The sequence below is a fragment of the Cryptotermes secundus genome, unplaced genomic scaffold (genome assembly GCF_002891405.2).
Source record: "Cryptotermes secundus unplaced genomic scaffold, Csec_1.0 scaffold381, whole genome shotgun sequence".
In the NCBI taxonomy this organism is placed as follows: Eukaryota; Metazoa; Arthropoda; class Insecta; order Blattodea; family Kalotermitidae; genus Cryptotermes; species Cryptotermes secundus.
The window spans coordinates 427,493-452,677 of NW_019731574.1; the positions used below are offsets into that span (position 1 = coordinate 427,493).

At 37.4% G+C, this 25,185-nt stretch overlaps 2 protein-coding genes across 3 annotated transcripts; one reads left to right on the plus strand and one right to left on the minus strand.

The window, feature by feature from the left end:
• Nucleotides 1-228: 228 nt before the first annotated feature.
• Nucleotides 229-3,551, minus strand: LOC111867126 (39S ribosomal protein L35, mitochondrial). The gene is made up of 4 exons (XM_023856662.2): nt 3,454-3,551; nt 2,258-2,432; nt 1,587-1,715; nt 229-745 (listed from the first exon to the last, which is right to left on the minus strand). The coding sequence occupies exons 1-4, from the start codon at nt 3,473-3,475 to the stop codon at nt 502-504; spliced, it is 570 nt and encodes a 189-aa protein (XP_023712430.1). The 5' UTR covers nt 3,476-3,551; the 3' UTR covers nt 229-501.
• On the plus strand, nt 3,515-23,875 carry LOC111867124 (MICOS complex subunit Mic60). 2 transcript variants are annotated; one of them, XM_023856659.1, is made up of 13 exons: nt 3,515-3,622; nt 4,892-4,974; nt 7,105-7,305; nt 8,790-8,884; nt 10,306-10,452; nt 11,602-11,740; nt 12,908-13,112; nt 13,976-14,113; nt 16,668-16,802; nt 18,629-18,857; nt 19,465-19,623; nt 20,786-21,077; nt 21,970-23,875. In XM_023856659.1, exons 1-13 carry the CDS (start codon nt 3,578-3,580, stop codon nt 22,145-22,147), a joined length of 2,046 nt encoding a protein of 681 aa, XP_023712427.1. In that variant the 5' UTR covers nt 3,515-3,577; the 3' UTR covers nt 22,148-23,875. The 2 variants fall into 2 exon arrangements, with proteins under 2 accessions (XP_023712427.1, XP_023712428.1); XM_023856660.1 differs by having other exon boundaries at nt 10,309-10,452.
• Nucleotides 23,876-25,185: the final 1,310 nt, after the last annotated feature.

The following is a 25,185-nucleotide window of genomic DNA, read 5'->3' on the forward strand; positions in this document are numbered from 1 at the left end:
GAAAATTCCTGGTACTCATTTCTGTTAGAGGCTGAGGTGACCCTAGGGCCATAATGCAGCTGGAAGGATTAGATAAATTGAAAAAATCCACCTCATCAGGACTCGAACCTGTTACCTTCCAGCTTCTAGCATAGTGTTCCCCTTTAATAGCCAAAACTGATCATAATTTGTTTTACCCTTTTACAATTCTCTGGCCTTAGGTTTATTTGTTTTAAAAAGTCACTGCAAGACATGTTAAAATATTTATTTTGTGACTGTATACAAAATGAACAGTATCTTCTTGAAGTAATTCATACACTACAGCCCAGAAAGGATCAACAAGTTCTTTTACATTTACTGAAATATGATTCTCTTAAGTAAAAGTAAAAAGTAAAGCTATCCCTGTAGGGGGAGAAATTAGTAATTGCACATGTGACGTAGTTATACTATTTTTTATTCCACATTAGTTTAATAGCTTATTACAAGCAGTACTGAAACAGCTATCACAAGGTTAAGTGTGGTTTAACGTGGTGGGGGTGGAAGAGGCTTCTTTCTTGTGTATGGAAATTCTTCTCTTGTATGGTATGGTTCATATGGATCATCTACATAATATCTCCGTCTTTTCCAGTATTTAGTAACCATCTTATCAAGCAGCGTACACTGTGTTGCATTGCAGAAGATATGCTGTCTGTAACGATATTTCTGGTACTCCGACTTTCTCCATAAATGTCTGAAACGCCCAGCACGTGTGCGGATCCAACCGCCCCTATAGAAATCAGTATCATTTGTTAACAAAAATCTTCCTGCAGCTCAGCAAATAAATTAAATCTACAAGTAAATGTAGATAAAATGTTTGAACATGACATGAAAGTAAAAGTGAAATCCATGTTGGTATTAGAAGAATAAATTCTGTACCTGTTTCTTATTCAATTAAAAAACTTATCATACAATAAACCCTCACTAATCTGGATTAATGAAGTGAAAGATAGCCCTAAAGAAAGAAAAACTGAGAAAACAAATATGTCGGAATTTAATAATATAGGTAGTGCTGATGAAGAAAAAAAAATCACTGCAGGAATTCTTTCCGTTATCAGAAGTTGAAATCTAGAATTTCCTTCATCCAGCTCAAGCCAATCTTGGATATTTTCTTGCATGGTTTCAGTGTCTCCAGCTTCCCTCAACACAGTCTGAAAGCCCTTTTGCTCCTAAATGCCATGTATCTTTTAAAGCAAGTACTCGACTGTGAACAGAATTTTCATGTTTCAATCCAGATTAACAATAACCAGATTAGCAAGGGTTTCTGTGCATACTTTCTAAAGCATTCAAGATTAAGATATATATAAAACATTAGTTTTGCCTGTTAGTTGAAAGAGTATGAAAAATAAACATACATATACAGTGAAGACATGAGTAAAAATTAAAGTATTCTACTGTCTGGTAAATGAAGTGACAAAATATTCACATTTTGGTTATCGCATCATGTGTTGGCAGACCACTGAATTCCTTTTACTAACTAAGGCATCTTTTATGCAAATTATTACAAATTATTTACCTGTCTAGAACCTAACGTACATAAACTGATATTACATGTTTACGTTGTAACATACCAGGACAATCGGAAGAAGCGTCTTATTACTGCTTTCACCGTCTTCCTCTTGCCCTTCTTGAGAGAAAACTTTGTGACTGTCCTAATCTGAGGTTGTTGTAAGTTTAGGGTCCTTTGCTGTACAGTATCACTGAAAATTAAATATGGATTACTTACTTATGGAGCTGAGGCCTTCTGGAGAAGCCGCCAAATCTGCAGCTACTCAAGAATTTGCCAACATTTTATGGAACACGAAGGTTCATTATCGTGCTCAAAAGATCCCTCCACTGGTCCCTATTCTGTGCCAGCTCAATCCAATCCATACCATCACATCCCATCTCACTAAGCTCCATTTTAATATTGTCCACCCAACTACGCCTTGGTTTTCCAACCACTATCCTATATGCATTTGTCTCCCCATTTGCGCTACATACCCTGCCCACCTCATCCTCCTTGACTAGATCATTCTAATTATACTTGGAGAAGAGTACAAGTTATGAAGCTCCTCATTATGCAGTTTTCTGCAACCTCCTGTCACTTCATCCTTCTCTGGTCCAAAATTTTCCTCAACACCCTGTTCTCAAATACCCTCAGTCTATGTTCCTCCAAATATCAATCATAATTTCTGGTAAGATGAACTTTGCTGTACATGTCTTATATTTCAATATGTTTGCTTTAAAAATAATAACATACCTCAACAACTGTGACTTTGCTATGAGAGCAAGTGAGGTGTTGCAGCTCGTAAAGCATGGCTGTAATGACTGGAGCTGTGGACTCAGTGTACCATATGTTTTCTGTTGTGTAGGAACCACATTTCTAAATAGCCTGGCACTGCCTCTGTTTCCTGCTACGCCAAAAACTCTGGCAGCTGGAAATTTAGTAAATTTCATGAGAATATTGTTAATTAATGCAGATCAGAGCAAAGTATTATTCATTCTGAAAATTTACAGTTTATTGAAAGCATTGCCATAGTCCTCAGAATTCCAAAAGTTTCACTCCAAGTTTCTTACACTCCTTCACACCATGGTATGGATATATTACTGTACACAGACAATTTCTGCTGTTGTCCATTCCTTTGTAAGGTTAAAAGTTACAACTGTTTTTCAGTTTGTGTATGATATTAAAATATCATTGTAGGATGAGCATAGTGTAAATTAAAATGTGTTTTTATAAACCACTGCTCCCTGTTAGGAAGCAAGGTATGTTGGTGGGGCAGTGGATAGCTATAGCGATGTCAAATTATTTTAATTTATATAACATCTCAAAATGTGTCTTTCATTTGAAGATTCTAACGTAAGAGCTTTCATAAAATAAATCCGTACTGCTGTACGTTTGGGAGCTGGAATAATTCAGTCGGTATAGCGCCTGAGCTACGGGCTGGACAACTGAGGTACTGCGCTTCGATTTCCTGCAGGGACATGATATTCTTCTCTTTTCCACAGCATCTAGACCAGTTCTGGAGTTTAGCCTGCATCCTATATAACGGGTATAGGGGACTGTTACAACCCGCATACTGCTGTAAGGGCGTGAAGCTGACCCCTCATTTCCTTTCAGTGCTAAAGTTAAGACTGGTGGCGTTATACCTCCACTCACTCATACGTCTTCACGGCGTGGTGCTTTATTAGGAACAGCGGAAATATTGTCTATTCACTGCTATGAACAAAGTTGATTATAAAAATGCTCTATAATCTACAATAATTCTGGACACAAGTATTGGCTCCAAGTTTTGATCGTTCTTAACCTATTTGCTTTTAGCTTTCTGCATCACAATTTTACCTTTACTTCCATACCAATATATAAAATAATTATACAGATTCGCAACCTAAAGGAAAATTCAAATTAATCAAAATAAACTTTTTGCAGTATTGAACAACAAATTCCATCCTAACCTCCAACAATTAGTCGTAACATTATCTTCCCTTATTACAACTTGCTGAACGCCATATTGCACGTAACGCATTTGTTTACAACTGGGTGTTCCTTGTTGGTTGGCTGCCGGTCAGGCGCCTGGAAATGTTCCGATTTGGGGTAAAATTTCCGTATCACGGATTACCACGGGTGTGTATAATATTTCTGAAAGATTGTCATATAATATCAACACTGAATATGATATAAATAGTATTTTCCAGTGTGTGTGTTGTCCTCCACATTAGAAACTTGGACATGTCGATTGCTACCATCAAAATACGATTTGGTCATACCTGCCCCTAGCTTTAACCACTTAACGTACCTGTAATTAATTTGTGTTTGTTCAGCTTTTACCATTGATCTGAATTAAGGAGCATAGATTTGGAATGTGTACATAACATGAAGATCTTAATACAGGCATGACCTCACGAATTTATCCATTTATTCATATCTCTTTCAAGTACTCAGGTCAGTCAGTTCTTGAATAACCTTGCAGATATAAATATCAAAATCAAAAATAATTTCTGTACCATGAGATTTTAAGAGCATGGGCACAAGGTAACCTGGTAGCCAGTACAGTCAGCATTGAATGCTGTTTTATTATATGTAATTCTGAGCAATAGTTGGGAGGAAAGATATTAACATATCGTGTGAAGGATAAACTTTTACAGAGGGATATCATTATTTAAAGGAAATTTATGAGTGAAGCAGATATGTTTAATGTGATCTACATTGCAGTATTTTCTTAACCTGTTCACATTAGTGAAAATATCTTTGGCTGTGCATTGGTTGGTGTTTGTCTGATATTTAAGCACATTGCAAGGAAAGACAACAGCAAGTTGTTGACTTTATCTACCTTTGAAGGATGATAATTAGGGGCTGGTAGTTTGTGTGTTGTGGTTGTAAGATGATAAGGAACCATTCAGTAATTGCTGAGTTCCTGCTTAAGTAGAGGGCGAGATTCTGTGCGGTGCTTGCTTGAATGATTGCTGAAGAGTAAGAGTTCACAGCCATTGGTGTGAATTAGTGCCTGATGTGAACACTGAATGCTGGTTTATGGAGCAGAACACATTTGAAGTGCTGGGTTTGGGTTTCCATAGTGAAACTAATGCCACTATGAATATTGGAATAGAGTTGTACAACATTTGTTTTTATTATGATGTCTCTTTTTCTTATTGTACAAGGGCACAAGCTCCAACTCATGTATAAAGAACATACTGTATTTTGATCAATATGTGTAGTTATGAATATTCACCAATAAACTGACTAATTTCATGGAACTGAGCCCTTCTCGAGAAGCAACCAATTGTGCAACTACTGAAGAACTTCCCAACATTTTATGGAACCCAAAGGTTCATTACCATGTTCACAAGAGCCCTCCAATTCACCAATAAAGTGATGGTGTGTTTGTATTTATAGATATCACGACACAACCCTTCGAGATTGTACCTTGTCCCACGGTATTATGGAAATAAATATTCTGAGCCACCTAAGAATAAGATGTAAGTATGCATCTTTATATATTTTAAATTGTTGAAAAGCATTATAGCATAACATTTGATTAAGAGGCCAGGATACCATAGTTGCTATCATGATGGGCTGTGGGCTGGACAGTTAGGGTTCGATTCTCATCAAGGAAAAGAGATTTTTCTCTTCTCTACAGCACTCGTACTAGCTCTGGGGCCCAAACAGCCTCCTACCCAATGGAAACCAGGGGTTCTTTCAGGGGTGTAAAGTAGCCAGGATGTGAAGCTGACTATTGAATTGCATCTAACGCCAAGGCCAAGAATGATGGAACTCTACCTCCATTTCCCCATATCCCTTTGTGGGTGGTACTCAATTACTACTCATAACTATGCATGCACATACTTTTTGCCCCAAGTTTCTTTCAAATTCTTAACATCTACATAACTTGGAAATGTCTTAAATTTGACGTAAGTTAATATCACTGTTGGTGCATTGACCCAGATTCTTTGATCATTATGAAATATTGGACTTTACTGGTATTTACAGTAATTACAGCATTGCTGTGATGTACTGCAGAAATGAATTCAAATGACGTATCAAATGTTTGGTTATACAAAATTGGCTAGAAATATAAAGGAAATTTGAATATAAGGTCTAGCAAAATAATCAGACAGTGTTTGGTCATATGAGAGTCAGTATAATTCAGTCAGTACACCAACTAGGCCATGGGCTACATGGCCAGGGAATCAGAATTTGAGTTCTGGCAAGGGCAGGAGACTTTCTCTCCTTCAAAGCATGCAGACCAACTTTGGGGCCCACCCAGTCTCACATACAATGGGAATAGGGAGCTGTTTCCTTAGGAATAAAGCATGAGGCATGCAAAGATGACCACTCACCTTCATCTAGTGCTCAGATGAAGCATATACAGGGTGTCCCAGGAGGAATGTGCCAAACTTCGGGAGNTTTCTGGCAAGGGCAGGAGACTTTCTCTCCTTCAAAGCATGCAGACAAACTTTGGGGCCCACCCAGTCTCCCATACAATGGGAATAGGGGGCTGTTTCCTTAGGAATAAAGCATTAGGCATGCAAAGATGACCACTCACCTTCATCTAGTGCTCAGTTTAAGCATATATAATGCATACCTCCATTTTCCTGTACATCCCCATGGCATGGTGCTTAATCATTTAGGGACAGGGTTACACATATCTTTTCTATTGCCTGATCATCCAGCTTTTCACTGAATTTGGTCCAATGGTCCACACTATTTCCTTAATCTGTTGTGTTTTCAATTCATTCATTCATTTCCTTTATTTTCCATATATCTGTACAGGCATATACAGCTTCTTTTTACGACAATGCCCTTTTCAAATGGAGTTTAAGCAGTTACTATTTTGCAATTGGCTTAGACATACCGATCAGTCTGTTTGTTCATTACATATTACAGTTGATGACCACGCAGAACGAGCACTGTCAAGAACACTTTTCCATCCTGTTTGATTCCTTCCATGCATCCTTAAACTTTCTTATGTCTCGTACAGGTATCTCCATGTTGAACTGTCATTCTTTTATTAATTTCACTAGTTATAATACCCTCTTACCTTGAAAATCAGACTAGAGAACCTTCTTATATCAGTGAAGGAGACTGTTAATTACAGTACAGTATTATTATTCAAATGACGATGAAAATCAACTAAGTGCAAATGAAGGAAGATTGTGTTTACTCTTCTGCTTTTCCTTGTATTATGTACTTTGTGTACTATAGTATGTTTTTGGGGGCATGCGGTAGTGTGGTTGGGTGAGGCGCTATGCTACAAGTAGGAAGGTCACGGGATCAAATCCCGATGAGGTGGATTTTTTCAATTTACGTAATCCTTCCAGTTGCACTATGGCCCGGGGGTCAACACAGTCTTTAACAGAAATGGGTACCAGGAATATTCCTGGGGGTGAAGGGCGGCTGGCACGTAAAACTGACAACCTTATCGCCATCTGAGAGCCGATTGTCTAGAAAATGTGGGAGCCTCCACCTCTCACAACCCTATTAGCCTTCATGGCTTGTTACAGGGATAGTTTTACCTTTACTATAGTATGTTTTCTGCCTACATGTGATATATGTATTTCTGTTAGCTGAAAATTAATTTAATGTGTTACATTCGATTTTCTTTTAAGTGGAACAGCTTTTAAATATGCTGTTGGCACATTGACTGTAGCTACTGTTTCTACAGTCGCCTATGCTGCTTACGACAAAGACTTCCGAAGGTTGCTAGGTGATAATGTGCCTTACTCAGAAGACTTCCTTAGAGTTGTGTTACAAGAAGAGACAGCACCCCTTGAACGGCTTCAGTCTGTGTATGAAAGTTTAAAATCCACGTAAGTGTTGTATCTTGCTGAAGTACTACTTTGTCCCACTTTTGTATGTGCTTTTGATTTAGGCTGAATGCCTTATAGAATAATGTAATTTTCATTCCACTGAAAATCTTGTCACGTTTAATTATATTTGGCTTTTATGAAACTTTACGGATGAAATATTAACTCTCTAAAGCCCAGGGCCACAAACCAGTTATGAATTCTCTGCTCTGATTGGTGGATGTATGACCAGTAAGGAATCAGAATTTAGCAATTTTCAGGGCCAGTTCTTTCTTCCAGAAGAAGGTAGACAGATGCATAAAACAACGTGTAAAGCCTCACTGAAGGCCTTATGTGTGACTCTAGTAGCGACTGGCAGTTAGCATTTCCTGGGTGTTCTCTTTCTTGCTTTGTTTCAGTTGCTCCTCTAATAAGAGCCTGGAATTCCTCATTGTCTTGTGGCATAGAACTATGAATATTGGTGCCATGCTGCCGTTCATTTTGCCCTGTAGATGGGAACAGCTAGGTTCCCTGACGTGCAGACCAGTGGTCTGTCATCAGAGAATGAAAACGAGATAAGCCACAAACTGTTGTGAAGGCCCAAATACTTCCTTGTTTAATCATTTTGTCTCTTAATGCCATTTAAAATAACAATCAGTATACAGTGAATTTATGCTCCATATCATGGAGCTCTGGATGAGGATCATACATTTCATATCTGTATGTATGAGGTGTAGGCCTTCTCAGCCCTTGCACTGCGACCTACAGTGGTCTGTTGTGCTTTATTTCATATTTAATTGGTTAAATCTTCTTCTACATCATGGTTTACAGGTATTACAAGGCACATCCACCTATTTCAATTGATTTTGACCACATTCCTATTTGTTCTTTTGCTTTTCTTTTTTCTGAATATGTTCTAAGTACCCTATGCCCAGGCTTCTCTGAATCTCCTATAGATATTCATGTGTTGCCTGCCATGTTCCCTTTTTTGGGTGTCTTATATTTTCTATTCTGTGTACTTCTTTGAACTATCTTAGATACAAATTTTCTGATTGTTATGGTTTGCTTGCTGAATTACATATACCAATTTTTATTTATAAACTTGAGAAGAGAATATATTCTTTCTCTTACACCTGAAAAATATCCTTAATTCCCATCCAAGAGTGCCAACAGAGCTTCTGCTAAAAGCACTGTCATTTTTTTTTCCTTTCACTAAATACATATTTAACTGGGGTTATTTTGGTGAAGAATGATTTTAGAGTCCTTATTACTACTTATTGAAAGAGGGATGTTTTGCTGGAATTTGATCACTACGGTACCCAAATTTTTCTTTTGTTTTTGTGAAGACGTGTACTGAACATGACTAGTTTCTTGTGCTTCAAGCATTCTATTACATTTTTGTTTTCTTTATATTTTCCTCGTTATTTCCACATAGGTCATAAGCTAGCTGTATACTTTTGTTGAAGAAAATTACAGTAAATATTTTGCAATGTGAATGGTTGTTGCAGGATCTATGATAGCTTGTTTGAAAAAAAGGAAGAAAAAACTGTAGAGAAGAAAGCAAAGGTAGAGATTACAGAACCACCAAAGAAGGATTATAAACGTAAATATTCCACTCTTTTGCTTTCATTGTTTCTGTAATTTTTTTTCTTTTATCCAGAAACAGTAATTGTACCTTTTGACTTTTGACTTTGTTGCTGTGTTTGAATGTACACATGTGAGTATATTTCCGGCTGAACTAGATCTCTATGGAAGGGAAAATATTGGAATTAGTTTGAAGGTGACCTAGAAATAATAAAAGTATTTGTTAGGCATTTACACAATTACTGGGGTTTTGGACTTCTTCCATCGTCCGAAATTCTAGGTAATAGAGGACACTGCATTTCAGAAACTAGATCTGTTTCTGTCTTCAGGTGAGAAAGGAAGACACCTACTGAGTTGGGCCCCTTAGAAAGAGCTAATCTCAGTCACCTGAAGATGGGAACAGATCCATTTCCCGAAATGTCCTGTCCTCTATTACCTAGAATTCCGGACAATGGAAAAAGTCCAAAACCCCAGTAATTCTGTGCGTAATGCACCATCGTTGGAACCCTTTAGAATCTATTTAGGCATTTACAGTTACAAAGTATATGTGATTAATTTTGTGAGATATTTTCTTAATTTTTTTGTGAATATATTTTTGTATTTGTTAATACATTTACATGTTTACTCTTTTGGCATGTATCCCATTATATTCTTGGTAGCATTATGCATATGCAGTTTAACATGTGTACAAGGGTAAAGAAATACTGGCAAAGTTTTTTAATTCTGTGATGTACCACTTGTCTTTTATTAATAATTTCAGTCTCTTGTCATGAGTGATGAAAAGTGATTAGTTTTCTCCTTTCTGCTTTCATTTTTATATCGGATGAGTGAGTGGTGTAGTTTTAGAGCCAAATGATTATGAAATAAGAAAAAGAAAATGTATTTGAAATGTTGGATTTGAGGTTTTTGTTAGCAGAGTCTGTAGAAAGTCTCTGTTGAGGTGAATACTTGCACTGCATTTAGAAAGTACTTCCTGATGTGGTTATAACAACCTTCCCACTTCCTCTAGCAGGTTCTGTGAAAGTACATTAAAATAGGTCATTACTATTTCTTCTACATCCTGCTATTTCACAGTTCATAAACCATCTTCCATTTCACATTTGAAGCCAAATAGCTTCTGAAGGCCATGCTGTATAATTACATAATCTAATCACATGCCTTTCAAACTACACAGTATCACGTTCCAAAAGACCACGGTCGTAATGTAACAAGCAGTCTCTTTTAATTGTTAACATTTATTGGCCATGCTTTGTACTATTACAATATCTCATACATGTGGCTGTTTTTCAATACTAATACCGGTACCTGAGATTTAAAATCTGGCTCTTAGTTTTGTGGTATTAGGGTATGTAAAATAACCTATTTCTGGATGATAAGTTTAATGTACAGAGTGCTTCTTTTGTCTATATGTAGTAGAAACTTGTTATTTTGTAATTTCAGCAGCTGAAATCAGTAAGCCAGCTGAAAAAGTTCCGAAGACACATCCAGAACTACATCCGAAGAACTTGGCAGATTTAGAGAGTAGAATTTCAACTTTATCGATAGCTGCAGTTTCAGCCTATGGTGATGCAGCGAATGCAGTCAGAGGTTAGTGGCATGTATCCGTCTGAGTCATAATTTTTATGTACTATCCATGTAACTGGATATAGTTATAATTATAGGCATGAGTTAGTGGCCTCCGTAGTCTAGGGGTAACGTTCCCACTTCATGACTCAAGTTACACGGGTTCAAACCCAGCGGAGGTCATGGAATTTTTAAGGGTGGAAAAATTCAGGGAACAAGTCCTCCGCGAGGGACTTTAAGCCGTGGGCCCCGTGTCGTAGATTTACAGCACGTAAAAGATCCTCATGTCTCTAGGAGACCTCTGAGCAAAATTAGGCAAAATGTTTCCTGCCCAAGTAGTTTCCAATGCCTCCGGTAGATGGGGAAGTTATCGGGTACCAATGCCAGCAGAGGGCCGACCTCGCTGGCAGAAAGGGGAGAGTTATCGGGTACCACTGCCAGTAGAGGGCCGACCCCGCTGACAGAAAGGGGAGATAGCAGGCACCAGGATCGGTAGGGTATGACGACAGTAGAAATTACAAGGGGACATACAATAGACTATCAGTCACGGTGCATGGGGAAACCCACCCTCTCTATACTGAATAACTGAATAGGCTTGAGTTTCTTGTGTGGGGATTGGAAAGTCATTAAGAATGTTGTTTGTTTTGTAATTTAAAATTTGCAGTTTGATCCCTCTAGTCGTTCCTGATGTCACTGTCAGTTTTCTACAAAACAGTTCAGAATAAGGTAGTTTATTAAGTTTTAATATAAAAACCCATATACAAAATACAGTACTATGCTGGTTCTTGGGCCTTAGAAGCCAGAAGGTTCGTTAGTACAAAGGCATCATACTGAACTGTATTCCTTGATAAATTGATTCAGCCCACATCACAGAGTATTTTCCCTAAGATTATTTTTTAATACTATGCCCCCTGTTTCACTATTTTCCTGTAGTTTAAGCTGTGTGTAAGATTTCTACACTGAAATTCTGTATATGTTAATCTTTCCCATACGATCTGCATGTCCAGCACACTGTCATTTCAGTTTAATCGTAATTATTAATGAAAGTTTTCTTTTTTCATTTCCTACATATTTCTCTTATATCCAAACATTTTATTAGCACTTTCTTTTCAGATATTGGCAACAAATAGCATTTCTAATTAAAACATAACAGGGTTGTATTCCTTATTGCAGACTACAGTAAAAACATCTATCATGTAATTGAGAATTCGGTAGAAACTCTCGATGCGGATGTTTTGGATAAGTTGAAGAAGCTGATAGAAAGGAAGGATGCAGCAGTAGTGAAAGCTGAAGCTAATGCAAAAGAAGCAGTGTAAGTAAATAAAATGTATATCAGAACCTCAGTGTCTGGGGATGCAGCATGTCCATTCAAAGGGCATTTGATATCATGGTGATGTCAAAAACAATTTTGCTTTAAGCCTGAAAGTAACAGCTAAACACTTAGTTCGAAAGTATTGTAATAGAATAATGATAAAATGAATTGTTTTTATTTTAACAATCATATGAATTTGTTAATTAGTTTCTTTGCATGTAATTTAAAAGTATCTTTTGTTGGCGGCTTGGTTGTTAAGTTGACCACTATTTAATCTTCTTACCCAGCATCCAATATTTTATGAGATTTTCCTCTGCCAGTAGAATGTCATTCCAGGAGCTTTCTTTGTCATTTCTACGCTTGTTGCAGTGCATGTAGTTTAGTGAATTTATCCCTTTATTCGTTGATCAAAATATTTAGTTTGCTTGATTGATCCTCTCTTGATACAGTTCAGTTGACTTACTTTTAAACTTTGTATTTACCTTGTAATTTTCTGAAATAAATTAAACTGAATTTCTCCCATTTTTAGTAAATACTTTGAAGTGTGTTATGTTGTATTTTAGTTATATTTTGTTACAGAAATATGCATTTGTGTCTGCCATTGCTTTCATGAACCGGCAATTTCCTTTGTGTGAAGATGTATTGGAGTTTCTTAAGGATTGGATGTCAGTTTTAGCAGAAAAATAAATAAAGAAAGAAAGAAAGAAAGAAGAAACATTTAAGTTTTTCCCCAGGTAGCAAAGATTTAAAAAATTGCTGAAAATAATTTAACATTAGGAAGGGTCACCACAGCACTTGTTAACATATTAGCAAAAAGGTTTAAGAATTTAAGTTCTTTGAAGATGTCTGGTAAGGAAAGTTGTTATGAATATGGAGTCTGAATTTTGCCCCAACTATCCATAATGGGATATGAGAAATTAAATATGGTCTAGATATATATTTCTTCTATCTTCATCGGTTTGCTTTTGTAGCTGTTACTTTGCTATAAGACATACTCTTATTTTAATTGTAACATATATTTTGCCAACTGAAGTCATACATTTCATATAGAATGCTGGAGGCCTCTAAAATAGAACAGGACATGAAAAATGCTTTGTGTAATTCATGCCCAGTTCATGCCTTGTAACCATTCCAATATATCATGCTTATAGACATCCCTGATTACAGACAGAACATCGAGAAGTTGAAGAACAGTATAAAAGATGGACTAGACAATGTTTCTAGTGAACTGTTAGAGAAGTCAAATAGGAATATTGAGAGAGTACTGACTGCAGTTGCTGATGCAAAGAATGAATTTGAAGAAGCAAAAAGGAAAGCAAATGTTACAGAGAAGTATTGGGAAAAAGTAGAAGCAGCACGGAAGTTTTTTGAAGTGAGTTCTTTATTTAATATATGCAACACAGAATTGATGTAAAGGGTTAACACATTTCTGCTTGAAAGTTACCAACATCATCTTTCCTTCTTCACAGTTCAGGATTGACTGTGGGCAGGCCTTCAGCCTTCTCCCTGGATTTATGAAAGAATGTCATACTGGAGATTTTCCTTGTCTTACATACTGTGATATTGTGGAAATTAAGTATGTCTGTCGTTTTGCTACTAGATGGCAGGGAAGTTTTGAAAATATTCTCACCTAAGATTTTTATTCAGAAAGAAAAATTTACACAAAAACTGCTAATTTGTGGGGTCTATACTTCAAATGAACCACACCGTAGGAAATGTGTTAATATTTTCATTCTGTGAACTTGTAACACTGCTTCAAAATATACAGTGTATGAACTGGCAGACATATTTCCAAGATTATCTGGAACATGTCAAGGAATCAGAATTAAGGTGTAACAGTTTGCCCTCAACTATGTGTGTGAATCAGTCCCTGTATTAGGGCACAAGGGTTCCTTTTTTCAAATCCTCAGGGCAGGTGAAGTTTATTGGCAGCCTTTTATGTTCATTGTATGTGTATGTCTTTCTTCTGTGAGTAACTCAAACGATCCATAGTCCTTTTTGCCATCACCTAAATGTTACAGAAACAGATTAATTAAATATACACCTCCATTAATATTTACAATACTTGTCATCATAGAGCAGATTGTCAGAAAATAAATAATTTAAATTTCCTCAGTGGAGAATATTTAGACTGAAAACAACACATCTAGTTTGAAAAGTAGTAGATAACAGCTGTTCATGATTAGTTGCTTTATGTTTGAAGTTTATTGATTTTATGTGGGTTTTCTGTTGCAGGATGAATTGAAAGTATTGTTTCCTGGTATTAGGCTGAGCGATAAAGATATGAGACTTGATCAGGGGGATATTGACCTATTCATTGCACATGTTGTTTCACATGTATTATATTATCAGAAAGAACTGAAGAAACTAGAGGTATGAGGTGTTATAAGTTAATAGATATAAATAATATATTGAATCTGAGGCGCTTGCATTGGTGACTAGGAAAGTTAACTATCTTCTGGAATGTGACAATGTGTATTGTAGTCTGATAGAAATTCACCGGCCTATATTTAGTTTGTAAAATGTCCTTTGCTTTTCCTGCAGCTGGCATGCCGAATATTTGGATTTGAGAATGGAGGGACTGTATTTATCCAAAATTTCAGTGAGTTTCTGCTGACTGTACAAGATTATATCCCAGAAGATAATACTCTTCATAATTAGCATAATTTTAATATGTAATTATGTCACTTGCGACCTGATATTTTAGTTTAAATTCACATTTAATTTTTTTTCCATGCTAAGAGCGTGATATATTACTTAGGAACAGTGATAGCTTTTGATGTAAATGCTATTAGAATGTCATGGTGTCATTAAGAAGGCACCTTTTATCATCTTATGAGAATTGAGTTTAGTAGTTATGGTTTCCTGAATACCAAGGAAGTAAAGAAAGGTTTTTTTTTTGTGCCATACAAGTTGGGCACTGAGCACCATATTATATTCATCGACCAGTATTTATGGAATGGACCAAACATCAATGAAGCACAAACTGTGTGTTTTTGTAACTGCTATTATTGCAGATTGGGAACTATAAGGAAATTTATTCACAAATTATATATGTGGGTTACTTCAAAAGTCATGGCAACATAATTTTTCCAAAATTTCGAAAGCTCAGACCGGAATTTCCAAATTTGCCACTGAGAGACAGCAACGTCTGATTTCTAATGATGCGGAAGTCCAAGGACAACGAAGCGAGTCCAGCGCGAATCAGTGTGATCATAACCTTCGACAAGAATGAACGTTAGCCAGCTGGAACAGCGTTGTTACATGAAAATAGCAGTGCTTCACGGCAGAAATGCGACTGAATGTCACTCAGAGGTTGTGGATGGTCTGGGTGATGGTGCTCTACCATACAGAACTGTTGCAAGGTGGACAGAAGCATTCCAATGTGAAGAGAAGCAAGTGCCGACTTGCAGAGTAGTGGATGCCCTGTGTCCGTTTGTACTTGATACACTTGGAGACTACTTTGAAGGTTGCTAGTTGTAACGTAAGAATTCAGATTTAACTCACATTGAATTTTTTATTTCTTAATCACAATTGAATTTTTCGAGGATTAAAGAATAAAAAAAAACAGTCATTCCGTGATGTGCAATTTTTCTTGCCTGCGATACCTACACCCCTTTACATCTGCCTGATCTGACTAAGCCAATCGGAGGGGTGTATCATGCCCTTTCATAAGTATATTAGTTGCCATGACTTTTGAAGTAACACACATATTTTGAAAGTGAAGTTTTCATAGTGATTGCAGTGAAAACTTCACTTTCAAAATATGTGTGTTACTCTGCAGTGTAATGATACATGGTTTGGTAGAAGTCCATCATAGTGTCAGTAGAATGTATTGACACAATATTCAGGGTAAAAGAGTGAGCCAAACAAGAAATCAGCAATATTTGTTTGCCATTGTATTGCCGATTTATTGTTTGGTTTACTCTTTGACGCTGAATGTTCAGACCATGTTCCTCTGAAATGTAGGTTGACTGAACTGTGTGGCATCACAACTCATGAGATCATACTCTTCAAATATGTATTTTATGAATGTAATGTTTAGTGGAAGCCAGTCACGGTAGTCGAGCGGTCTAAGGCTTGCACTGTCTTCACTCACTTGGAAACCGGGTTCGAATCCCACTCAGGGCATGGATGTTTAGTTTGTGTGTGTGTGTTTTTCTGTGTCTGTGTACAGGTAGAGGCCTTGCGACGAGCTGGTCACCCGCCCAAGGAGTCCTACCGAAGTGAACGGAGAAGTTCATGGAGATAGGCCTAGGCCCACTGGGGCTGTAATGCCAAGGAAAAAAAAAATGTGTAGTGGAACCTCCTTTTATTCTTTCTCGGTTTAGTTTTCCTACATTTAACATTAAATGTCAGTAATCTCAAGTCAGTGCCCTCAGTGTTAAATTTCCTCTACTTAAGAGTCTCCTTAGTTCAATGTTCAGAATCACCACTCCAAAAGAAGCTTAAATGGGGATTTAACTATATTTTGTGAAGTTCTGCTATGCTTATACTCTGTATACAGGATGTATAGAGGTCTGTGGATGACATGCTGGCCTAGTGAGCATAGGGATGTTATGTTGGGTCTTTACCCAGCCAGGTCCAATATGGACATTTTGCTTTCCAGCCTCAGTTCTATCCTTTGGCAAAGCCAGAGTTTTGTGTTTCTGGGAAGAAACAGATACCAGTATTTGAAGCTTGGAGGTTCCCTCCTCTGTCTGTAGTTCTGTCTGTTATCTGTTATCAGGACTTTTAGAATCTTGTTTCATAGGTGTTGCCAGGAAGGCTAAGCTAATCGACGCCATATCTTAAGCTATTTGCCAAAGATGGTATTGTCAGACAGATGGGAGTTTTTAATACCTTTGGTCTTTGCAAAGTTAAAGGTTGAGTATACTCAGTATTTGTGAAACTTTTTTATCATTATTTTTTGATCTGCTTGTTTCAGACAATGGGAGAGGATCGTATAAAAAGGGCTGTGGAGAAAGCGTTTTCAAAAGATGATGCTGATTTGATTACAGCTAAAGTTCAAGCCCAACTTGACAAAGAACGTAGGCAGTTGGAATTGGAATATCAGAAGAAGGTAAACTGACTGTTATGAAATTTTGGATTTGTTCTTTCTCCTTTACAGGCATAAGTAATGTTTTCATTTAACAAGTGCTCAAAGTTACATGATAACCCTGCTTATAAAAGTTTTGAGCCATTCTAAAAACTGCATTTCTTAATGCATTTCACAGACCTCAGCAGACATAATTGTGCTATATCAGCAGTTTAATTTGGTTATAATAATGGATGGAGCAAGGATGTGAGCTGTATTTAACTGGCCAAGGATAGGGTCTATTAGTGGAAAGTTAGTTACAGAAGTAGGAATAAGCTGTGGGCCGTAACATTTTATGAGAGGCTATAGATTGAAATACCAAAAAAATTGTAATTGTAGGAAGCTTAAGGGAAGAGAGCATGTGGGATACGGAAACATACATGGGGCAATAATAATACTGTGTCTTGGAGAAATAGTGTCGGTGTTAATGCGATGGAACCAACCAGCCCAGGATCGTGTTCATTGGTGTGCCTTTGCGAAAATGGTTATGAACTTAAGGTTTCATAATAAGAGGGAATTTCATGAGCATAAGTGTAACTTTCAGCTTGTAAGTAAAACCCTGCATCGTGGAGTTAGTTAATTGACTGGACTGAATTTAAATTAGAGGTAAGAATCGTAGGAGAATGGAACAAAACGAAAAAGAAACCTTGTCAGTCAAACAAGTTAATTTCGCAGAGTTTCTGTGCAGATTCATGTTCTTTCCAGAAAAGTGTTGGAACACCTGACATTTGATGTTTTACTTTCCTAATTAATTGGGCCACGCCAAAGCTCAAGCGGTTACTCGCTGGTTTCCCAGCTGCAGCAGCCCGGGTTCGATCCCGGCTCTGGTCAAGTGGGATTTGTGGTGGACAGAGTGGCGCTGAGGCAGGTTTTCTCTGAGTACTTTGGTTTCCCCTGCCAATCTTTATTCCACCCATTGCTCCACAATCACCCTCACCTATCATCTGGGGCTGGTATAATAGGCCAGAAGTGGCCGCAGTACAAGGGACTTAGTCCCACCCCACTGGCAATAAAAAAAATTCCTAATTAATTGAGTCAATGCTTGTTCATGTTTTGTGTTACCATAGCTGTTGACGCATGACGCATGATAATATGTACATGAGATTTACAGTAATACAGAGTGATTCAAAAGTCACATAACCTGGCATGAAGTGTTTAATAATTTGCAGCAGGTGATGAAATATGATTATGTATACAGCAGTTGGCATCACTGATCACCTGTGATCACTGTGCTGAAATTGGCCTGGCACTGGTAATGCTTAGTTCACATCAATTGCATTGTACTGTTTTTTCCAGGTTTAGTGTTTGTTCTTAATTAAGCATTATTTTCATCTTGGTGTAAGGACATATTCAAGAAGAGTTTCATGAGCCATCCCAATTTTCCTGTTCCACATGAGACTAATATGTTCTCTAATTTGTATTGCACTAGTAAAGTAATAATGTCATCTGGATTGCATGACTTTTGAATCACTCTGTGCTTTCACTCCTGCATTGGAAGTTGGTCGTTATTAGTGCTTTATCCGGGCTGCTTTTCTGGCCAAGGGTGAATAGTAACATGCCATCTCAAGACAAGTATTTCACTCAGAATGCACTTTGAACTTATAGTTGTGTCCTCTGTCACTTGGTTCATGCAGGTACCTTGGATGTAATATACTGCAAACAGTTAGTGTGCCATGGAAAGTGGCTTGGCTGGGAAGTAAGCCAACCAGAGTTACTTCAAGTCTGTACAACTATCTAAAGATTACTTTTCCACACATGTTTCATGATACATGTATGTTCAATATAATATGTTCCTTGTCCATGTTTTACAGGCACTGGAGCTCCAACTTGATATAGAGGCTGAAATGCGTCAGCAGCTGAAGATTCAGGCGCAGGCTCACAGTGACCATCTAGTTGATGTACTCGATATCAAAGAGAAGGAACTCGAGCGATATTTCAGCAGAGTCCTGAACGAAAGATTAGAGCAAGAACAGTCTGCATATAAGATGCAGATTTCTGCCATGCTGGGTCGTCTAAGGGGCATGGAAGATGCTCTCAAATGTAATATAAGTGTTTTAATGAGAATAATCTATTTTATAAATAATCAAAATACATTGAAATTCTGCTTCAATGTTCCCACATTAGTATATTCAGTGGAGCTTTGCTAATTCATTCTTACAAGATCAACCATGAAAATATGGCAATGTTTCTCATTCTTTGTTCTGTCATCTTACAATTTGGCAACAACAGAGGTTACGTAACGTTGAGTAGGTTTGTTGTGAATGGTTATTTTGGATAAGTGAGAGAAGACACCTGATTCACTGTGTTGCCTGCTTGGAGTGACTAAGGAGGTGCTTGAAGTTCTCTGTAGTGGTCAACTTTTGAGTGCCTACATAAGAATCATACTTATTGTGGAATAACTAGCTCTTCCAAATTTTTTTTCCATGCACCATTTGTTTGTGAAAGATGTGTAGTTGGGTATAGTTTTTGAGCTTTTTATATGGATTCAGAGAGGTTTTGGATATCCACAGAATTATACATTTGTTTGTTCCTTCTCTGAAATGACCTTCGATAATATAGAAGAGAGGTGATATAGGTGGTATATATAGAAGTTTGAAGACATTACATGCCTAGCTTCTTCTAATTTGCATGTAATTCATGTTTACAGTGCGGGCAGAAAGTGATCAGCAAGCACGTCAGGCCCATTTGCTGTGGAGTGCATGCCAGTCATTGCATCGATGTGTGAGGGCAAGTACACCTGGTGTTCCTTGGCAGCAGCAGTTGCGACCTCTAAAATCGGAAATCGAAAATGTTAGCAAGGCTGCAAGTGAGTTTATTGGGACAGATAATTGCTGCCAGACCTGCATGCTTTATTACATATTAGGAGAAACATGATTATTTGAGAAATTATTAGTTTTAGGTTTTAGAAATGATGATGCATTTTAACATAAATGACTTGAAATGGAATGGAAGTACACATCATGAACTACCACTTGCTTCAGAAAGCTTCGTTGTAGTGCCAATGTGGTAAGATGACATAAAATAAAGTTCTGCAAAGTGTATCTGCTGTATATACTTGGCTCTGTGTTATATATTGTTCACTGACCTTGACATATATGTATATTCCATGGAATTCTGCTTTGGAATGTTAAACTAAGCCATGTATATTCCATTCAAGATGTAAATATGAAATTGTGACAATGGACATATTTATGTAGGAACTGCAACATTTTATCTTTTTTTTTTAATATGGTTCGAGTTCATATTCATTGACTGTATAACTTGTTATTAGTGAGTTGGATACCTAAATACAGTATGTGCCAAAATATACAATACTAAAATGAAAAGTCGTCCTGTTGATACCACTGTCTATTCATGTGAAGGCCCCTTGCATGACAGAACCTTTTCAAATCCTGAAGAAATGGTCCGATCACCATCTCCCTGTAGCGTTCTTGGGTGACGGTAAGAGCATTGCCTTCCTCATCCTCAATGAAATAGGGGCCTAATATACCATGTGCTGAGACGGCACACCATATCGTCACACGTGTACTATGTAGTGGTTTCTGGACAATAACATCTGACAGCTCAAAACCAAGGAAACGAGTTGTCTGGCGACCACTTCTGTATGAGCGGAAATAATACTCAACTATGAATACATATTCCTCCGTCAAGAGACCCATTTCCAACAACTGCACAACACAACTTCCTTTTCACTACTGGGAACACATACGGCTGCAGGTATGCCCCATCGACAAACGCACATGCGCATTCAAGATGCGCGATTTTCAGTACTGCAATTTTTGGCACATACTGTATTACCAGATGTCTTGGAAAGATGTGACAGATGTTAAAATCTGGTTTCATAGGTATCATAATCTGTGTATTGCACCTGAAATCCCCTGAATACACATGAGGTGTAGTCAGTTAGTTGCTGTACTTTGCAGAAAATAGATTTAATATAAATACATAATTCTTTTGTTTTTTAATAGATACAGATGATGAGCTGGTGAAAGTTGTGCTAGCAGGCATTCCATCTGAAGCAGCAGGCCGTGGTGTGTATACAGAAGAAGCTATGAGGGAACGTTTCCTGAAAGTGGAGCGAATTGCTCGACGATTAGCCTTGATTCCAGAGCAAGGAGGAAGTCTACCACTCTACTTCCTTTCATTTTTACAAAGTTTCTTACTTATTAAAGCAGTGAATCCCATCCCGGCGGCGGAATTGGCAGACGAACCCGTGGAACTCGCTCAGCTTGACACATATGACATCCTGCAGAGATCTAGGTATTGGGAATATGTTGCAGTATTCCATATGTCATGTAGTTGTTCAGGGGCTGAATTGTTACTATGAATTCCTGGCGTGGTTACAGTGCCCAACTTATTACAGTTGTAGGTAGTCATACTGGGGCTTGTATGCTTCAATTCTCAGCTTATAGAGTGATACTTGTTTTGTGAAGAGAAGGGAGATTTCTCCAGTAGCAGCACTGTGGCCCTGGGGTTGACTCAGCCTCTAACAGAAATGAGTACCAGGAATTCATTAAATAACTTTCTTGGGGAGTAAAGCGCGGCCGGCGCGTAAGGCTGACAACCTTACTGCCATCTTTGAGCCAATTGTCTAGATAATGTGGGACCCTCAACATCTCACAACCCTATGGGCCTTCACAGCCTGGTACAGGGATAGCTTTATTTACTTTAAAAATGTAGGATGTCCTCTGCATTTTCTTTGTGTGTAATATATGTGATGAGAACATGATCCCCAAGAGCATATGGAGACCACCTCCAGTGTTAGGAGTACTTGTTTATACTAGCAGTAACTGCAATTTGCTAATTTTTGTTATTGTGGGTCATGGTTTGTGGTGTATTTCTTCTCCCATGCCCATCACATGCCCATATTTGTGTGCTCCTTCCGAGGGAATTATGTGTTTTGCATTAGTCATGGTATGCCATGTGTACTAATTGTCCTTTTACTCCAGAGGTAGATCAAAATTGTATATATAATAAAATCTTCCTGGTTTGAAAGTGCACTATCAGATGTATTATTTACTATCTGTATTAATTCTTTCGTTTGGATGAATTGTCTTGAAAAACCTTACTGAGACACTAAATTTAATTTCTGATGACTGAGGAAATGTATTTACACATAGCCTGATGTTGCATTTTTTTTTTTAAATTTCAGGTACTGGATGGACAGGGGAGACTTCAGCATGACATTACGGTACATGAATCTTCTGAAGGGTGCAGCACGAAGCGTGGCACAGGATTGGATAAATGAGACACGTATTCTCTTAGAGACGCAACAAGCAGCAAATACACTTATGGCTCATGCAGCAGCTTCCGGCCTCCTTTATGTTTGATGAAATTTATAAAAATAAAAGCCTGTACAAATAAATTGCAGAACATAATAGTAAGAACTGACCATGTTTGTAAAGTAGAGACTCGCAGACTGCCCCACCCCCATCTTAAGCTGTTTATATCACTGCCTTATGACATACAATTTCCTAATCCTTTCTCTCACTGCCTGTTACTGGCTAATGTCCTTTGAGTATGTGTTTTTTTCCCCCCTGAAAATTATGTCTCTGAAATTTGCAGTGATTGTGAGGTGAATGTCAGATCAGTAACTGTAAATGAATACATGGTGAGGAAATGGGTAATGGTACGGTTGATTCCTATTGCTTCTGTAGGTACTCATGACATAATCACCCAGATTTATGGATACAAATTTCAAAAGCATCATAAGAACTCGACAGCTATATGTGACATTGTTTTAATTAATTTGTAAATTTTGGAAGTTCTCTGACAGATGTATTTGGGCTTCTGGTACTGTTATCTGTCTACACTTACCGGATATTGAGCTTCTAAATGGTACTTTTAAGGTTCTAGGAATATGGTTCATTATTCTCATTACATCGCATTTTTTATTTTTGTTCTAATATTCAGCAGTACAAAAAGTAGTTGCAAACAAGTATATAAATTTCATTAAAATTTTCATTTAATTAGTTGAAATTATGGCTTTTTGCCATCTGTGTTTTGCTGCAACAGGATTAAAAACCTTTGTGCTTAATGCCCTGGTTTGGTTGGGGAGGATCTGTGTTGTGTGAGATGTAGATAGTGAATTGTGTACATATAGAGGTTAAATAAACATTCATGCAACCTTCATTACCTTGCCATTCAGTATCTGTGTACTTATTGTAATGATGTCCCCAGACAATGAATATGGGACATACAGTTACGAAGCCAGCTAGAGGCAACTACGGGGTGTGTACAGCATTGTGTACAGGCTTTGTATGATGTTACTAAATGAATACATTGAACATTAGAGTACTGCCCTCTGGCCGACAATATGTTGCGGTGCTTGTGTGAAGTTTGAAGCAAACAAGGTCAACCTGTTATTAGTAAATTGTTTAATTGAGTCTATGGTTTCAGAAATCTGGTGGGTCTTAAAAACTAGTATTTTGTTCAGTATTTGATATTTAATGCTGATATTTTTAACAAGACCCTAAATATGATAAATGCTGGCAGAAATCATAGATCTTATTGTAAGAGTCAAAAGGGAACAAAAACCTGGAATGTCTCTTGAGTTACTCCATTGTCCCAAGCAACGCAGTCGACTTCCTGTAGATAGCACTACCTAGATATGTAACCACTCATTTCTGTCTGTGGATGCCTTCAGTCCACTTTACAGAAGTTTTCCATCATTTTAGTGAGTGTACATCCGGTTGTTTTCATTGACAGTTTTAAAAGATGGGGATGTATGATTTCTAATTTAGAAATGAATTGATGAGATACAGCTTACACTGTTGTAGTGCTTATGTAGTGACCGCCTGGTGTGAAAGCCTATGTGTCAGCTTATCATCATAAAGAAGGGCCTAATTTACCAGCTGCTTGTGTACCCTTTATTGGTGTATGGAGGTTGCGATGGTGATAGGCAAAAGGAACTGTGCAGTTAAATATCTAGGCAGAAGCTTTGCTACAGTATTTGCTTCAACTTTGCTCAGCTGTAATGTTTGTGAGTGACAAGAGGAACCAGAAAAGATGTGTCTGATTATATTCATACTGATGACAGAATAAAGAACTTATTAAGAGAACAGTGTTTTCTGCTTGTATATATAGTGTTTGAAGTGGTAAAAGAACTTCATTTGAAGCGTCGATGGGAATGAACTGGTATAGCATTTCAGAAATGTAATGAAAACGTTGAATTTTGAAGAGTGCTGTCATCTGGGATGTAACACCTTGTAGTCAGGTAGATAAGGTAGTTATGTTCTACTTGATAGTTTGTTCCTGCTAAATGTTAAGATGTTACTATAGCGTTGTTTTACATATTTCTGCAATGGTTGGAGAGGTGGGTTTATGGGAAGTTTATCTGCATATCTTGGTAAGGGAAAAGGGAAGTTATATGTTACATTTTAAATGTTCCAAAAGTAATCATATCATAAAAATGGTTAACATTAAAAATAGTATTAAATTACATAGTCAAAAATAGTATTAAATTTACTTGAAACACACTATATATGTGCAGTCATAATTTATGTTAACATAAGTGTCTTTTATGGTCATACCTTATGCCTGCACCTTTACATGATTGTGTGTTCTTTGTACTGATATGGACCAGATTTATCTGGCTCAGGTTAGGGCCTAATGACAATCTAATTTCAACACACTAAGGAGCCTTCAGCTTTTATAAACAGCAGGGAATTTCTTGACTAACTGAGCAGCAGTTAGCTTCCAAAGAAGTACTCGGCTACAGGAAGTTAGCGTATTTGAACAGTGATAAATATAGAAAGACTATGTTCATCTACCTGCCCGTGAATCCAGATGTACCTAACTCATTTTGATGACTTTTGGCATTGTGGATTTAGATTGTAAGTTGTCAGGCAAATTTAATTTTCATTTTAGTCAGTGAAGTATACTTCATATTTTATGTAACGACCATTGTGCATTTTGTCTGAAAACTCCAAAGTTTAATAGTTATTTATAATGCTTCAAAGGAGCTGAGTTTTATTCTTCAGAGCTCTGTTAATAACCCTAGTGTGTGTCCATCTGTCTCTATTCAGATTAAAGTACAGCATGAGTAAAAGGAAGGTTGCTCTTATGCCCAATTAAGCACAATGTTATGAAGGTGTGTTGGATGTGGAAGTGTAGAGAGACGCACATTCTTCACTTTGGCACCAGATGCAGGTGATTTGTTAACCTTGTGCTTAAGCTGAAGTACTCCAAGGAAGAAAGTCCCTGGAAGCCATGGATAAGGTAGATGAGACCCAGAACTGATCTGATTGTGGTGGATAAATACATACCAGTGAAGCATAATATGATATTTTTCAAGGAAATGGTAATTACCATAACATTAACAAATTCAATTATGTATGATTTGAGATTTTCACAGTGGTGGTTATGA